This window comes from Plectrocnemia conspersa, unplaced genomic scaffold (assembly GCF_051122295.1).
Source record: "Plectrocnemia conspersa isolate PC_06_02 unplaced genomic scaffold, ASM5112229v1 ptg000005l, whole genome shotgun sequence".
In the NCBI taxonomy this organism is placed as follows: domain Eukaryota; kingdom Metazoa; phylum Arthropoda; class Insecta; order Trichoptera; family Polycentropodidae; genus Plectrocnemia; species Plectrocnemia conspersa.
Genome location: NW_028277169.1, coordinates 7,567,677 through 7,587,439, shown reverse-complemented (window position 1 = coordinate 7,587,439; position 19,763 = coordinate 7,567,677). Strand labels below are relative to the sequence as shown.

At 29.6% G+C, this 19,763-nt stretch overlaps 1 protein-coding gene across 37 annotated transcripts in view; it reads left to right on the top strand.

Annotated features, from left to right (window-relative positions):
- LOC148234762 (uncharacterized) overlaps positions 1 to 19,763 on the top strand; it is a 564,675-nt gene that overhangs the window by 445,320 nt on the left and 99,592 nt on the right. The window contains exons 5-7 of one of the 37 annotated variants that reach the window (XR_015809777.1): positions 8,406 to 8,673; positions 9,938 to 10,210; positions 10,280 to 10,685. The exons of 34 other annotated variants lie outside the window; for them this stretch is intronic. Coding sequence is in view for 1 of the 3 variants with exons in the window: in XM_088187167.1 (XP_088043293.1) it covers positions 19,213 to 19,445 (233 nt within the window). In the remaining 2 variants the exon portion in view is untranslated. Of the gene's footprint in view, positions 1 to 8,405; positions 8,674 to 9,937; positions 10,211 to 10,279; positions 10,686 to 19,212; positions 19,461 to 19,763 lie in introns of those variants that run through there. 2 more of the 37 variants (XR_015809779.1, XM_088187167.1) reach the window with 2 other exon arrangements.

Here is a 19,763-nt window from a genome sequence, read left to right as displayed (position 1 = left end):
ATATTTGTATGTACTGATATATTAATAATAACCAATAGTTTTCAAAGAGTTGTTATTATTGTTAAGTTTATATGATTATTATTTTATTGATTAACACATTAATGTCTTGACATTTTTATCAAGCTACCAAAATAATTAAACATATATTATATTGCCAACTCACGGTAAATATTTAAACCTTTTTTTACGTTCGCCGTAATATGTTTCATTAGTAACATTATTTTCAACCCTTTAAAAAGCAATTTCACTATCCCGCGAAAATGCGTGAACGGACCACAATGTTTTAAAATAAAATAAAATTATTGACAAATACATATTGATGACTTAAAGTATGAATTCACTAATCACACCAATTGCTGAAAATGATACTATTCTAACATATCTTTATATTATAAAAATAAGGAGCTATATTTAAAAATTATACTAAGACAATCCTAAAAATATTTGACCTTTTTGTTTGCAGACCAGATTTTTATAAAAAGCTAATTTAATAAAAATATTTTTAGAAAAATAGCTACTCTGTAAAATAGCTAAAATAAAATGAAAACATATATTATCTTAACAATGGAATATTTTAGAAATGATCATACAGTCGTATTATTCACGGAGCATCTTTACTCCCCTCGCTGTTCCATAACAATCATCCATCCATGACACGACAACAGTGACAATGATCAATGATTGTGTATTTTATATTTTTACATTTGTTCGATTGGGTTTTCTAATATTTTTCTAATCACGTGGATGAATATTGTAATAAATAAATAAAAAATTTAAAAATCGAGATAGGTCGTGCATAGTTTATAATTATTAAAATATATGTCACGGATTTATAGACTGACTTCAGTGTTGATCTCACTACTTAGTAGTTATTGGTTGTGTTTATCCAGTTGTAACGCAGTTGGCTTACCCCTGTCATGTAACGAGAGATTTATAATAAATATATAATTATCTTTATTGCAAAGTAACAATAAATACCACCTCAAAACCACTAGTGATACCTTATCTGATCAATCTCTTTCGCAACTCGAATAATGTTTTATTACCTTTCTTACAACCTCCACAACGGTTCACCACTAATTTATTCCAATACATGAAAAATTAATCGCCATTAAGTCATTGCACAATATCAAATACATGCACAATTCACGTGATCAATGAAAACAGGGCTGGCTTTTAACAAACAAACTTTTTTACTTCCAGATATTTTTATCAAATCACGCAAAGGTTATACACGCATGCTAATGTGGAATCAATACACATATGCCAAAACATATAAAACCAAGAATGGCATCTCACGATGGATTTGTTCTTCTGGTTCCAACAATTGCACTGCGGTTGTTTATGCTATTGGGAATAATATAACTCACTCACTCGCCACTCACAAGCATATGCCACCTAAATTTCATGTATCTAGCGGAATTTATTTCCCAATTTAAATAATGAACTATCTTTTATATACTATTTTTAGTTTACTTGTGTGAAACCTGGCGTTCGTTTATTTTTATATTTACAAACAACACTCGACTGAAATTGGCTGTACTATTTATGCAAGAATGAATATATATAATTGTTTTTTGTAAAAAAAATAGTTTTTTTTTACCCTTTTAGCGAGTCTTTCTCAACGATTATCCCGCTGGGCAGTATGGCCGCACGTATGCGGCGACACTCAATGGGTCCAGATAGAGTATCGCCGCGCATACGCGTCCACGACCATTTCACTCGATTTTTTTATTTTATGTTTGTAAATTCGATTTATTTATTATTTATCATGACCATACTATTTATTATCAGTAATATTTCGATAATAAAATTATAAAATTATAATAATTATTAGTATTTAGTATGTGAAAAAATCGTAAAAATTGCGAATATTACGTATGCGCTATTTTATTTATATTTCTTAGATTTTTGTAATGTCGATCAATTATTTATTAATCTCGGTAGTACATATCAATGATATTTGGATATCAATGATATCTGGATATCATTTATTTATAGTGAAAAAAAATAGTATAATAGATGTACACAATCTAAATTCATTGTATGTGATTCTTGGAATTGATACCATCAGGATCACAGATGTTCTTTGAAGATTCCAGGCCTAAAATGAAAGTAAATATCGTATTCAAGATTTTAAAAATAATTACGGAAATAAATTTCAAAAAAATCATATCAGTTTTGTCAACTCTGGTGTTCGTAAGTAAAAAAATTAAAAATAATAAATGTAAAAATATTATTATTTTATAATAATATTTATTTATTTACATAGTAATATCAAACATCTTCAATGAGTTTGTTTTGAGAACAAGCAACATGTGTTTCTCATTTCAATTTAGGTTTTGCACGTGACAAATTGTTTTTAGGCACACAAAAGAGATTCGCATTTTTGGTCAAATCCCACTCTTATCAACCCTCAACAATGCATATAGATTTTTTTTAGTCTTTTCGGAGAACGCTTTGGTATCGGATCGCGACAATTAGTTCGATAATTATTTCATTTCTCTCCCGTATCGTGTAAAAATCGTAAATTTATAAGCATGTCCCGTAAAATGAGTGATCAAGAAATAGACAAAGTTTTCATCGATAGTGAAGACGAAAATGTGATGGAAGATTTAGAAGACTTGGTGCTCCATCTAAACAATTCCTCAGATGAGGAAACAGACTCCGAAGAGGAGGCTGAATCGCCACTCGCTCGACGTCCTCGAAGAGAGGAACGAAAGTGGGAAGATGGTGATTTCTCCCCTCAGATACTAGAATTCAACAATTCATCATCTGGAATTCAGTCTTCATTTCAAAGGGATACTGAAATTTACTATTTCACCCTTTTTTTCAATGTTGAAATTATGAATAATATTGTAACGAAGACAAATAAATATGCTAATCAAATAAGCATAAATATGAGTGCAAATTCTAAACTGCAAAAATGGGTAGATACAAATATTTCGGAAATGTATGTATTTTTAGCTACTATAATGTTGACTAGTTTGGTTGGTAAAAGTTCCATGAAGGAATACTGGTCAACAAATCCAATTATTTCGACTCCATTTTGTCGAGTATTTTTTTCCCAAGACCGATTTTTTCTTCTTCTGCGAGCACTACACTTTGCAGATAATACAATCCGGAGCAATGATGGCTTACAAAAAATCCGTCCGCTATTAGACCCAATAAAAGCCACGTATAAAGCCGCATTTTACCCCTTCCAAAACTTATGTATTGATGAAAGTCTATTACTATGAAAAGGGCATTTGTCATTCAGAATTTATATTCCATCAAAAAGAAACCGTTTCGGTACAAACATTTTTGTCTTGTGCGATGCACAGACTGGTTTTGTGATTGACATAATTGTCTACACGGGAAGCCAGACGGATATTGACGTGGATAAAGCCACTGGGATTTCAGGATCGGTAGTCAAAACAATACTGGCATATTATTTGGGAAAAAGGCACCGATTATATATTGATAACTGGTACTCGAGTCCAGCATTGCACTATTTATTCTAAAATAAAACTCACGCCTGTGGCACAATTAGAGCGAATCGTCAAGATTATGCTAAATTTCCCACAGGAAAGCAGAGTCGTGGGTATGTAAAGTTTCTCCACTCTGATATTTTCTTTGGTTTATTTTCTGTTTTCTGGAAACATATTCCAATTGTATAACATTTTTAGTTGCTCTTGTTATTCTACCTATGTAATTTTCCACATATGAGATATCGTGACTTGTAAAAGATAAACACCAAAGAAAAAAATATTACAGTATTCGTGGACCCAGAGCAAGAAAGAAGAACTAACTGATTATTTTTTATGTTTATATAATGAAACTTTACCTATATGTACACCTTTATTATTATATATAATAGATTTTTATATTTTACTCTCTTGTTTTTATATTTTTATACATTATTCACATGAAAAAACTGACAATAAAATGTTCAGAACCACTAATTTATGTTATCAATAAAACAACAATTACTCTAATATAACGTGAATAAAAAATTCATAAATTGATAAAAGTGAGACATAAGTAAAACACTTACAATAAATGTTGAGAACCAATACAATTGTAAATAAAATAATAATAAGTTGATAAAAGTGAGACATAAATAAAAAATGCTTATAATAAAATGTTGAGAACCATTGAATTTACTGTATCAATAAAGCAACATTTATTTCAATACATACGGGAATAAAATGATCATAAGTTGAAAACAATGAGACCGTAAATAAAATAATCAAAAGTTGATAAAAGTAATATGTAAATAAAAAAACAAAAAATGGTGAGAACCACTAAATTAATTTACCAATGAAGCAGCATTTACTCTAATATAAACGTAAATAAGATAATCATAATTTGATAAAATTGAGAAATAAATAAAATAATCATAAGTTGATAAATGTGAGATGTAAATAAAAAACTTACAATAAAATGTTGAGAACCACTGAATTACTTTACCAATAAAGCAACATTTACTCTTATATAAAAAAAATACTAATGTAAATATAAAATAATCATAATTTGATAAAAATGAGAAATAAATAAAATAAACATAAGTTGATAAATGTGAGATGTAAATAAAAAACTTACAATAAAATGTTGAGAGCCACTGAATTACTTTACCAATAAAGCAACATTTACTCTTATATAAAAAAAATACTATTGTAAATAAAATAATCATAAGTTGATAAAAGTGAGAAATAAATAAAAAATGCTAAAATAAAATGTTGAGAACCACTGAATTAACATTATCAATAAAACAACATTTACTTCAATATATACGGAAATAAAATGATCATAATCATAAGTTGATAAAAGGGAGACGTAAATAAATAATCATAAGTTGATAAAAGTAAAATGTAAATAAAAAGCAATAAAATGTTGAGAACCACTGAATTTTCTTTATCAATAAATAAAAATTCACTAATATATTAAAATTTACTCTAATGTAAATAAAATAATCATAAGTTGATAAATGTGATACATAAATAATATAAATATTATAATAAAATGTTGAGAGCCACTGAATTTGCCTTATCAATAAATATAATACAAAAAAAATATAATACAATAAATAAAAATAATAATCGATGAAAAAAATAAACAAAACGAATTTAAAAAAAAAAAAAAAACTGAAAATTAACTCACTCCCACGATGTATATGCCGAAAAAATAACTCACTACTCAAAGGGTTATGGGTAGTCCTAAAAAGTTAATAAATTGCCAATAAATAAAAATAAAATGTATATTTGACATTGCATGTTTTGAAAATTTATTAGAAGGAAGTAATACCACTACCGCCACTAAAAATATGCATGAGTATTGATGATGTGAAAATAAACTGCAATTATTTTTCAACAACTTATTTTAAATGTCATAAATACAGTTGATAATACGATTTTAATATATTTATAAAGTTCACTACCAATGTTAGATTTTTTAAATGACAATAAAAATACAACAAAAATAATGAATAATTATTTAGATTTTAATTTATTTAATTTATATAAACAAAATATTTAAATAACAATAAAACACATTAAATAAACACAAAATTCAATATTTATTTGCTATAAAAGTTTAATTGATGTAAATAATTAAAAACCTCTATAGAAAAATAAAAGCACAAAAAACATTATCATTACCTTAATAATAATATCATTTTTTGCATGTTTTAGCATTCATTGCATTTTCCAGTGTCTTTTGCAGATTTTCTAAATACACTGTAAGGATCTCATTTGAGGGAAAATGACGTAGTTACAGAATGTTGGGTTAATCGCTTATGATTAATATTTCCAAACATATAAAAAATCAATTATGTTATTCACTTACTAAAACAAAACATAACACATTGTCTACAAAGCATATATTTCTTATTAATGTTTGGCATGCCAGAAAACGCTATTTGGCGATACTTATAATACAGTATTTTGTTAAAATAAGAGACGTTACAGTTCAAGAGTTTAAGAAAGAAAAACAAATTTCTCACATTATTTATATTTCTACTATCGATGCAGAAAGTAAGTAGAATAATTAATTCCGAAATTCTGGTATCTTCATTAAGTCAATACTGGTATTTCGGTGTTGAATAATAAGCCGGGATATGTAAATCAATAGCACTGACTACTATATTTACTCTTATATGAATACATATTAAACTTATCTGATTGTAAGTTAATTTTTGTTAATTTCTCGCAGGCACCATGATCAGATCAAGATTTGGAAAGTCTTTGTTGTTGTATAAGGGCTATACTTTTACCGGCTCATCCACAAACCAGAAAGGAAAGATCAGATGGCGCTGCACTTCGCACTTTATTTGCAGAGCCATTGTACACACAAACAATGGAGTTATAACAAAGGTTAACAACACACACAACCACATTCCACCGAACTATTACAAAACGAGCGAAGGGGATTACGTCAAATTGTAATTTATTATGTAAATAATAAGTTACTTTAATTTAATTTATTATTAGACAATATTATTATAACATTTTTCTCAAATCAAAATAATAATAAATATACATATATTATAAAAAAATATGTATTGAGAATTAGTCTTTTATTTTTATTTTTATTTATTCAAAACCTAGTAAGTATCAATCGCACACGCTTGGATATGAATGCTGAGTCATCAGTGCAGCTTGTATTTCTCAGACTTTGAATATTTAATTATACTGTTGGTTAGATTAGGTCAGTTGTTGATTTATATTACACAGCTATTCAAATACAAATCTATAAATATTTATATTTTTATTTTTCTCAGGCACCATAATCAGATCGAGATTCGGAAAACCGTTGTTGCTGTATAAAGAATACACCTTTACCCGTTGTTTCACGTCTAACGAAGAGAGGTTTAGATGGCGCTGTACGACACAATCTAGAACACATTGCAAAGCCATTTTATACACAGAAAATGGAATAATAATAAAGGATAACGGAATTCACAATCATGATCCTCCGTGTTATTTTAAAACACACGAAGGAGATTATATTAAAATTACGAATAAGTCATAAAAATGTATTTTACCTTTCGCCTATGTAATAACGTGAGATACTTTCCCTTTTGCTCGCAGCTTTTGAGATCAGGGCACACGGAACGCATGTAACGCACGCCCTTATCTCTCATTCACTCTCGTCACTTAACACGCGAGCGAGCGAAAGGGAAAGTATCTCACCATACGCGCCTGATATAGAAGTATTTTATTTGCTTTAAGAAGAGACGATACAAGCTGTAGAAGTGGGCTTCCCTTATTTTATTTATTATAATATTAAAAATATTATTTATTTTTTTGTCATTGCTTATATGTATTTTGACGTTTTATTTTAGCAATATAGAGCATGCTACTATTTTTCCTAAATCAAATGTGTTATTTTAATATTAGTTATTTTCTGCATGTGTTTCATTATTGTGTACATTACTACCTGTACCTTACTCTATTTAAACAGACCTCGTTGGTTACGGTTATATAGATATTTAATTAATATATACTATTTTGTATGTTTTGAAGTTTTATTTGATTCAGACAAATCAACTAAACCCTATTTACTATGATAGCCAGTATATTGACAATTCTAATATCCAACATAATGGCTTTGACGAATAATTATTAACGAATTTTTTAATGATAATTTTATAATAGCACTTAAAAGCTTATATATCTAACATATAATAATGTTCGAAATACGATGCTTGATAAGAGCATCCAAATACTTGCTTTTCGGGTATTTTCCCATTATTTAAATGGTTATCCGGTTCGGTTCCGTGTAATATTTTACATTACATTACATGCATAAGGCTTATTTTTTAAATTCATAATGTCAGAATGTCTTTAAGATACGCTAGGGATTGATGAACGTGCGTAGGAAGGCCGATGTAAATAATACAAAAGGGGCTTGGAGTGTGTTTATTATGTAGAGACATAAAAGATATGAATATGAAGATATCGATCTCTTAAAGTAATACTTTTTAGTTATTATGATATTATTGACTCTTTAGCTTAAGGGTCAAATATATACTTTATAGTGAACTAGATTTAACACAGTATAAATTTAAATTCATTCTTTATTCATCCTCTTCAATACCTATTCAATATTTTTACTCTCTTATCTTCACGTATCAGTTGGCTTCAGTGCCTCGTAGTCGGTCGTCAGTACGTCGCTGTTCATCTGAATTTTTAAGCTGATAGTTGAAAATAGCATAGAAATGATATGTCACGTCGCTACTGTTCACCGCTTGAAAGAAGTTTTTGCGACAGACATATGTATTTTTTGTTTTATTGTATAAGTTGAAATGACGAATCACATATATTTGTGCACATAAATATAACAATAAAAGGACGAGATAAGTATGTTCAATCTTAGATAGTTTTAATTTTAACATTAAATAATTCTTTATTCTTTTCCCGCAGGCATCTTAATCAAATCGAGATTTGGAAAACCTATGCTGTTGTATAAAAGGTATACTTTCACATGCACTCCCACCAACAAAAAGGATAAATTCAGATGGCGCTGCACCTCACACTTTCCTAAAAACTGTAAAGCTTGTGTGCACAGCGATAGTGGAATAATAACCAGATTCAACGATAATCATAACCATTTACCGCCAGTTTATTACAAAACGAGGAACGGAGAATACATCAAAGCTTGATCTACTTTATAACAGAAAAGATCATAAAGGTACCAGTATTATTATTGTTTTATATTAATTTTGTCAGAGATATAACATGAAATGTATTTGAAATTAAACATTCACACTACTGATTAAGGCTTACTTAAACCTATGTCCGTACTAGTCTCCCAATTTATAAGGGAAACCATTGTAGTCGCTTCCATATAATGACTTATAATAATATTCGTCGCGGGAGCCAATGCGTATTGTTTTCTAAGCGTGTGTAAATTCTGTAAAAAAAATAACATTAAGTAGTTTAGGTTACGGTAATTAACGCTAATGATTTGGAATGTCCGTGTTCATTCACCTTTTAAATGTATAATGATTTCTCTCGTGGTTTTTTTTGTTGAAACATCTTTGTTTGATGGGCACTTTCTACTGGGTAATTATTTAGAATCCCTAATGTTTTCTTTTCATGTTAATGAATCAACCGATGCTTATTCGCTTGTTTTTGTGAACTATAGTCATTCGGATGACATTATATGTACCACAAAAAGTGAATATATTATGGAGAAGATTAATACATTTTTGATGTGATATGATACTCACTTTCTTGGTTTCTGATTAGTATGCCAAGTTTTCATATTTTCATTATCAAATTTTATTTGGAGGTAAATTCTTTATGGATCTGCAAAACAACGTGAACGATTTTATGTGCTGATTCATTCACTGTTGCTCGGAGGTATTTCTTCTTAAAGCTTTGAACTGTTTGTGCTTGACTTGATGTAAAAGAATCTGCTACAAAACTTAGGCTATTTTGGAAGCATATAGTTAATTCTTACATGTATCACTATACTGAATTTAAATGGATTTTGCCCCTTCACTACTTTAAAAAATAATCTCAAAGCATGTTGCAACTGCGGTGATAATTGTAAGCTACTGCTGTGTCTTTATGTTTCATGCCTGATTCGTCTTAAACTATTTATAACAAGCGGTATTTTATTGTTTATTTTTTTTATTTCACGCAAGAAGTAATTAAAAAGATAAATTGTATTTTAAAGTAGTCTGATATTTATTCCAAACACCCCATATGAATTATTGTTTTCTGCTGCATTTAATGCATGTACATAGATTAATTGAGAAAAAATATTTTCTGCTGTATTATTACCGTTAAATGTTGTTATTTGGTGTTTTTCATTATTCGTGATTAAAAATACGAAAATAATAAAATAATATTGAAAAAAAGTGTCACAAGTTATTTTGTATTTTATTTCTTTATTATTTTTATGTTTCTTATTTGTTTGACATACATTAATCATTAATTATTTTTAGCAATTTTCACTATATCGAAGAAAGGAAAGAGTCAATTGATCTTGGATAATTTTACATTTTACTCGTTGCGCACAAACATTGAAGGAAAACTTAGATGGCTGTGTTCTACTCATTCAAAAATAGGTTGCAAAGCTGTGGTGTATACGATGAATAATGTGATTTATAATGCGAGAAATGTTCATTGTCATGTACCGCAAATAAAATATTGAAATTATCACAATTTTTAAATGCGACGAATATATCATGTATAACTCAGCATCATCATTACATATGGTAGATAGTGTTTTTTTTTTTTTTCAATATTTTTTGTGGTTCTAAAATTATGTTGTTATTGTTCATCAGGTGGATCTTATCGTAGCCTCAGGATTCCTACTAAAAGTGGAAGGGTAAAACTGGACTGTATACTATCACGGAGGGGTAAACCTCTCATCGTCTTCAATAACCATACTTTTTGTTTGGGTAATAGTAGAAAGAACGGTATCACAAGATGGTTATGCTCTACTAATAAAAGTAAAAACTGTAAAGCTTTCCTTCATGAGATGAACGGTGTAGTGATCGGGTTTAACGACGGACACAATCACTCACCGTCGGGAAAATACCTCAACTATTTATAAATCATTTTTATATCAATATTATATGTGTGCATATTTGAGTGCCAAAAAGTTGTATTTAATTAGTTGTATGTATATTATAAATGTTTAGTACAAATATTTGTATTCTAATAAATTTATCTAGTCGTTAAACTTTACTTTTTGTATGACTTTCCAAAATGAAAAGTAAACCTCTATTATTTTTATATATTCTGGTTCAGTTAAGATTTTTTTAATGCTACTTATCAAAAATGCCACATTAACTTTTTCAACCTGTGTGATATATCAAAATGTATGATTATAATTCCAATAAGTTTTCTTACTTTTGCCTAATCACGGATGATTATCGAGGTATCAAATAAAGTCAAGCTATGTCACCATGTTATGCTAATTTATTGTAATTTTTTTTCTTACATTTTAGTCTTGTGGTTAACATCGCGCAAAGGTCATCCGTTATTGAAGTTGGGCGAGTACACCTTCTGTTTGGTTTGGAGCAGTAAAAGAGGGCACAAAAAGTGGAAGTGCTCAACGCACCTTAAAAAGGGATGTAAGGCTTATGTGAAGACGTTTGGAAACAACGTGGATGAATACACTGATTATCACAATCATGAACCGCTGAACTTCTTCCAATTACCTGATGGAAGTGTGCACAGACTTTAATATATCTTGTATTAAATTATTTCATTAAAGTCTATATTATATATTATCTATAATTTTTATCACCTCTTGATTTGCCAGAATTTTTTATCTATTATCAATAGTATGGTGATTTTTTTAGACAGGATAATTCCGGACACAAATTTTGCGGACATTGATTTTTCCGGACATGATTTTTGCGGACACTGATTATTTCGGACATTGATTATTCCGGACAAAAAATATTTTTAATAAAAAAAATTAAAGTAAACATTTGAATTAGAAGCAAAAATATTGATTCGTTGGATTTAATTCAAGTGGATTGTTACATTGAACTCTGTAGTTAAAAATTCAACTATCCAAATGTTAATCTTAGTATTTTTTTAATATGATTTAAAAAAATATTTTTGTTTTAAATTATCAGTGTCCGCAAAAATTCTGTCCGGAAAGCTCCTGTCCGCAAAATTCTTGTCCGGAAGAATCTGAGGATTGTATATAACCCATAAAACGCGATTCCATATGGAGTTTTATATTTTTTTCCCTCAGTAGATAGTCTATTTAACCCTTTTGATGGCAGACCTGTTTAGATGATTTTATAAAAAAAATTGATTAAATAAAAAAATATGCAATTGAGAATACTGTTTTTATTTTAATTTTAAAAAATATACAATTTTTTTTCTGGAGTAATGTTCGATTTAAGAATCTCTCCCGATCCTTACTGCACGAAACACATTGTTGGAACCAACAAGTTAAGTGCATACTTTTTTTATTAATAAATTCGCACAGCAACAATGAATTTATTTTTATAGACATATGTTACATATTAATTAAATTGTATGTAAATTATATTTTATACATGTTGTTCATTAATAAATAATTATTATTAGTACACGTGTATCGTATTAAATATTTAGTATAAATATGGAGCGATTTAAGTAAATAAAGGTAATTAACCAGTCGTCAGAATAACGTACAGTTGTATTATATTATTTTCGAAGAGCTCGTCTGCTACCTTCACTGATCCTGCTCATAATCTGCGCCTATTGGAGTCACGGCGCAAAAGTGGTGACCCCGACGTGATCACCACATTCACGGGTGTCACTCCGTCCATAGGCGTATGATTTGCAATCGAGACATTATTGAGAAAATTTTGAAATACATACATCTTATGTGTTGAAAACGATATCTCCATGGTTTAGAACTACGAAAACGACGAAGCCCATATTGCTTGAAAGAAAAAGCGTAGAATAAAATGATGCTCATTGTAAGGTATTATCGGGGTAGGAAATCAAAGGAGAATAATATTTTTCCCTTAAGTCCAAGAATATTTTTAAAATTTAATTCAAAATATTCGACGTTTTTGTATTTCTGTATACGCTCGTGTTGTCAACATTTGCTTTATTTCAGGCAAATCGAACTGTACAGTTTTTATATAATATATACATCAGTTATAATCAAACAGTTTTTGTATATAGATTAGTTAATATCTATAAGACATATGTTTTGTGCAAGAAATTACTAAAAATGATACAAGAAATCTTATTAAAACTGTTGTTTCCTCGCACATCTACAAGAGCTTTACTTTTTGACAACTGTGGTTTTTCTGCTACAATTTTTGTTTTATTGTTTATTTTTTTTAGCACTTACAATGGAATATTCGAGCACGAAGAGAGGCAACCGAGTTTTGAGTTACTGCGGTTTTGAATACACACTATTTCGAACTATAAAAGGTGTGTTAACATGGAGGTGTAGAGAACATCGCTCCATGAATTGCCACTCAAATATAAAGACAAAAGATAACCAGCTCTTACGTAAACCAACCATGCATTGTCACGACCTTTCCCTCAGAAAACAGAAGCCAGCAATGCAAATTGAAAAAAAAATCAAGCAATGAATTCAGTTGGTTCGAGTCCTAGTTTCGCGAAGAAATAAAAACCTCGTTGTGTGCATTTTCTTATTTCTAATAAATTAGTAAAATTATTAAATAATGTGTTATTTTTATTATTATACTTCCTTTATCCCTTAACGGTCCAAATGTTTTTCCCCATAATATATAATAATTATTTTAATAACAAAATATTATTTTATATATTATTCATGTGATATAGATTTTCTATGCACATTACTCGCCTTCGTTATGCGGAGCGCGTGTCACTTCAATTAAATTGTATTTGTTGAAAACGATATTTCCATGGCTTAGAACTACGAAAATGAAGTTTTCTATATTGCTGAAAATCAGAAGCGGAAAATAAAATGATGTTCATAGTAGGAGATTGATCTAAGTTATTTTATTGCCGTTGGATATTAAAGAAATATAATATTTTACAGTATTTAGGTAAAATTTAGATCATAGAGAATCCACTTTTCATCACAGGTGATGGTTTGTTTCAAAAATGATTTTTCTCGTTTCATATCAGTAACGAAGAACACGCAACCAAGTGTCTTAGTTTCTGACCATCGGTCAATTCGTGCGGTACCCATTTTACTTTAACCTTTCCTATCGCAGCGAGATGGCGAAAAACAGTCACTACACATTTTGAAAATTCATATTGCCAAAGCGGATTTTTTTAAATCATATTCGGATTGTTCTTTGTATAGCTGTCCTTTCTCCGAATGCTTTGTTAATATTTGTACCTGTCACAGCTGTATTGTGTCTCAAATAGAATTCCTATATAAAAAGACTTGACACTCTTCCATTTAGGGCTGATAAAAGAAATACACAAAAATAAATATAACTTATCATTTAAAGACGATTGAAGGGCACAATATATTTGTGAATTATAAATAGCTGAAAGGGTTGAATACTGCATGGAACTTTCTCAAACGCAATCTGACTAAAAATCGGCAAGTTCATGTGGCACAATCTAATAATTTACAAGTAGTGCAACAAGTTAACCGATTTCTGCATTTTTGTGTTTCGCCGGTGACGTCCTGAAACAATAATACACAAGGGCTGACACTTGGTTACACAACAGACAATCGAGTTGTTTGAGACGAGGACATCACTTCTCTATCAGCGCCCAGACTACAATATATTTACATCTCGACAATAAATTGTCCAAATGAAGTGACTACATTGTTATCAACTTTCAGGCGTCTATTTTGGCTGCAAAGTTAAACTGGAAACGTTTAAGATGTGGCTCTATAAAAGTTCCATGAATAGTTTATTTTAAAAAACGTATTAATTTTTTCTACAAACTCTTCATTTTTTGTAGTATAGAAGAAAATGTAATCCCCGCCTATTAATATACAATTTAATCTTTGTTTAATTAAAAGTGTCTTCTGTGTGGCCTTTTATAGACAAAACCATTGTGGCCCATATGTATAACAATACTGAATACGACAATTGTTTGGCGCGTGACTCAAATATTATAAATAAATAAGTATCCTTGCATGTAGGTAGTTTTAGTTACAGTAATTAACACTAATATATTTAGTAGCTCTTCAAATTCTTGTGTCTTCGAAATGACGATTTTCCCCGTATTTTTGATATGCAAAGCACCTTTGTTTGAGTGTCGCTTTATACTAGACAATCACGTAGGGACCTCTAATATTAAAAATATTTTTTGAATGGTGTCACTTGGCCTTTTATAAAATAGGATCGCCACTCGTAAATTGTTAAGAATCAACTAGTGCATGAAGTGTACATGCGGTACATCGGTAAAAATCGAGGCGTATTATACGTACAATGAACAATTTTGAACAAAGCCGTGTCATCAGCATAACACAGACTTTATTTCCATCAACAATCTTTATTCCAACGTTTTTATATGTGTATTAATAATAAGATTTAATCGATTTGGTAGGTGAACCACCGCCAGAGGAAGAACCGCCCAAGGATGCTGAGAAGGAAGATTCTGCTCTTAAGAACAGTTTTCAAGCGATCGTTAGCTCGGCTTTAGCTGGAATGGATATTATTGATCACAATCCTGTCAAGTCTACCAGAAGACGTTGTGCTGTTTGCGCTCGTTCTGGTTTAAGACGTGTGGTCAGGAATAGATGCAGCAAATGCGACATTGCTCTTTGCACATCTCCTTGCTTTAAAATGTTCCACGATAAAAAGGCAAAGAAGAATGTTTAATATTTTTAAGCAACGAGTGATACTTATATATACAAATGTACTGTGTGTCTAGAAAATGCTAAATATGCTAAATAATCTTCTAGTCATTTTTTTCTTGGTTTCACTATAGATTGTACAATTGATTAAATTCATGATTGCTAATATCAATTACATTGTATAAGATGCAAATTGATTTCTCATTTATACCCTTTAGTTTATTTGATATTAATTTTTGATTTTAGATTTTAGATACTTGATAAATATAAAAGGTTAAAACTGACTTTTAATAAAACATTGTCTTTCAGCTATGTTTATTACATCAATACGAGGAAATAATTTACTGCTGTGGAAAAAGTATTCGTTTTATCATCATTTCACCTCAGTTAAAGGAATAACTCGGTGGCACTGCAGCAAGGGTGGGGTTATGAGATGCAAGGCCAACGTTTTGACCAAAGGCATGATAGTCATCAAAGAAACTGGTCAACATTATCACGACCCTCCGAGTTATTATCGCACTAATGGTAGATTCATAAGATGTAGAACAGAATAACTGATAACAATCAAAAAAACATGATCTCAAAAAATAACTATATTTCTTAACCCTTTAATTGCCATCGACGTATTACATAATAAAACACATATCGATTGCTTAAAGTGTAAATTTGCTAACTCCACTTTTGGGTGAAAATGACTTATGCAATATCATCTTGTACCTTTAATCGAAATACACACCTTCAAATAATTACCATCTCCAATCAAACATTACAAACTTGAGATAATATTTTATTTTCCTTTTCGAGTTGTCTATTTAGTTTTTTTTTTGTCAAATATGGAGTTAACAATTTTACACTTTAAGCCATCGATATGTTATTTATCTCTGAAGCAAATACTTCACAGGCTAATAAAAATGTATCAATGTTTTGTCAGATGAAAAATTTAAGTCAAAGTAGAAAAGTTGATATATTTTAAATTTCGGCAACCAAAGGGTTAAATTTTAATATTTATTATTGTTTACTGTGTAAACCTATTGAATGTATGCAATTTATATGTTAAATATGATAATTGAATAAGTGTAAAACAAATCTTAGACCATGTATAATTGTGTTTAGATAAAAATAATAAATTATGTAAATGTTAATATAGTAATTATACATAATATTTATTAAACACAAATTCAAATTAAGCTTTGAGTTAGTTTTAATTCCATATCCCATATCTTAAATCTGTTATTCTTCGTTATCTTAAATTTTAACAATCTGTCAGTTTATAATTATTTCTCAAAGAGGCAAAGAATAGCTCTTTTTAAAAGTTAGTTGGAGTTATGTTATATACTCGTAGAAAAAACTATATGAAAGTCGACAATCGTGTTTAGTATTTTTGAGGCAACAATGACTCTTAGCTAAATTTAAAAAATGTAGAATTATTTTAATTTTATGATTTACAAAAGTAACGTTAGTTTTGTTTCGTGTTATTTCTGTTTAATAATTAATTTTTGTAATTATGTTTCTAGTTAGATACGTCAAGTCTCAAAGAGGTAACCAATTGATACTGTGGAACAAATATACCTATTACAAGGCAAAAATATTAAGGAATAGAAAAATTCGATGGGCTTGCTCTCAGTTTCGTTCCACCAACTGCAAGGCGTTCATCTACACTGACGAATATTTTTTGGAAGCCATCGGAGGTCACTGTCATCCTCCACCCACTAAACATTAAGTAACAATTTTACGAGATGTATTTCTGCTGCATTTTTAAAATCAGCTGCCATATTTTAAAATCTAGTCAGTTAAAAAATAATTTTGATAAACCTGATTATACAAATTATGTTATTATTCTATCTGAATATTTCAGAGAGTCAATAATGAAATAGTCCTACTTATAAGTAAATGGGTTAGTCAAACGAAAACTTAAATAATATTTGTTTGATTAAAAGTAGAAAAAAATATTTTAATATGTTATCTATATTGCCATTGATATGTATATGTCATATGTACTTTGTCTCCTGAAGACCGAATATGTTTTTAGTAGTTGCCTAATGCTCAGGAGTTTCGGCACCGATCGAGCGTGACCTCCTACCTGGGCTGTCGTGAGTGAAAATCGATAAGGGAAGGGAAAGAGACTGTAGACAAGATTATCTAACATTGCATCAATTTGCATTAAATACAATTTAAAAAAAAAATGCAAATCCTCCTATTTTCTTAATAAGGAAAAAAAAATTTCATCATTTAGTTGACATTCGAGCTTTAACTCCAATAAGAGCTCCAAATATGTAATATACCTATAGTCTATTTATTTTCAAAAGTAAGTGGCTTAACGCATAATTATCACGTGATCATAGATTTTTGCCTTGTTAATGGTTTTGATCCGGGAGGGATGCACCGGTACGTTTAAATACATAGGAAAGTATAAATGGTTTTCGAGATTGTTATCGTTCGGTTTCTATCGTTTTATTTTTAAAACATAAAAATGTCATCTGCGAACATCTATAATAAAATTTGTAAATTACTCGAAAAATATTTTTTTTGCAGGTTTTTGTTATGGGTATATATTATATATGATTTATTTATAATAATCCTTGTTTTTCTCTACTTTTGTTGTCCACTAAACTCTTAAAAATAAATAGACTGTAAAGGTAAACGTTAAACAAACAATATATATATTGCTTAACCCAGTTGGGAGTCTGTCACTGAAGTCTCGCCATTTGATACTTCCTACTCCACTCGTAAACTTTGTGTAACAATCTATTGTATATACTGCTACTATGATATTGTGTGTTTTTGTGCTATTAACTGCAGGACTACACTGCTAACTATTGTTTGTTATTCATTTTTAAGTTTTCATTTGACACCCTCATATTATGTCCGTGTATTAAAAAATGTTAATTCTTGGCATTTGTGATACATATTTTCTTGTACATAAAAGTATATTCTTGTATATTTGTAAACTATAAATAACATTCCCATTTTTAATTTATTGAATAATACCGAAGATAGATAATTAATTTATATAAGACGTTTCGTTAAATTAAAAAAAATACAATGAGAATCTCAAATGTTAAATTATACAACTACCATTTTTTTCATTAAAATATTAATTTTCATTTGTAACAGTCATTTAGTAATTTATAAATACATTTACAGTATATAATATGATTTGTTTTATTCATCTCAATATAACAAAGAACAATTATATTTATATTTACTTGCAAAAACTATTAGGTAAGTGTTTCCTAAGTAAGAATATTGGATTTTGGATTGTATTGCTTTTATTATTTCTGTAGACTACCGTTACAGCGACATATCTCTACTTAATCATACAGATTCGAACTATGTATAAAGCTGATCATATGTTTTATGAAACAACAAAAACTCCCGTACAGTGAACTCCACCGTCTTGAAATGTATTGTCTGGAATTTCCAGACAAACTATTTTCTACTTGCAACGTCATTTTTATCATGAGTTATAAATTGAAATTAAATGCAAGGCAGTGAAATAGTAGTGTATAATAAATTAAAAACACTTAGTTTTTAAATTAAATATTGATTATATTTATCGCTTATAATTTCTCTACCGATAGTTCTTAATGGTGTAACCCATTCGCCATATCGTTGCTGTGCTGGCCTGCTATGACTGGCTTTTTGTGGATGCCTGATAAGTCAAGGGCAAAGCCCCGGCGTCGGACTCAAAGCGTAACCCATATTCTTAATCTGCTGTTATTCATAGGCGACGACTTAAACTCCGCTGTCCGTGGCGTGCCTGATGGTATCTCAGGCGTTTGGCGTAAGGATGAAGTTTCTTAAAAACACATTTGGTCATCATATCATAGTATTATATATGTATAAGAATGTCAACTTTGAAATAAAAATAAATTATGATATTTTATTTTTAATAAAGCGTATCAGAAAACACCAAAGTGTTTACTGTGACTGCTGTCCGCTAAGTGTTAATAACTTTACAATCACTATTTAATATAATGTTATTTTTTTCAGTCGTCTTCATAAAGTCAAGAAAGGGTAAAGACTTGCTTATGTGGAATCAGTATACTTATTACAAGACCAGTGAATCTAAGACTGGCATCAAACGATGGGCTTGCTCTTCTTCCAACAGGAATTGTCATTCAGTGGTGTATACTAATGATGAGATAATAATTAATTCCGCTGGCGATCACCCTCACGTACCACCTAAATATTATATTGTAAACGGACACTACATTCCAATTTGAAAACAACTAATGTATATAACACCGCCTATTAAGCAACTGGTATTTAAATGTCGGTGTATCCTTTTTAAATTTAATTAATCATATACATATTACATACACAAGTAATACAAGTACGAAACAAAAAGATGTCGTATATATTATTTGAGCGAACGCAGACAAATAATATTATAATATTTCATTCCTTTAGGGGTTCTTCAAGGAATCAACCTAGGCCCTCTGCTCTTTACATTATTTATTAATATCATAACTGCTAAAAGGTTTTTGTTGACAATCAAACTTCTCGAGAAATTATATTTTTTTTGTTTCGGAACGTCTTTA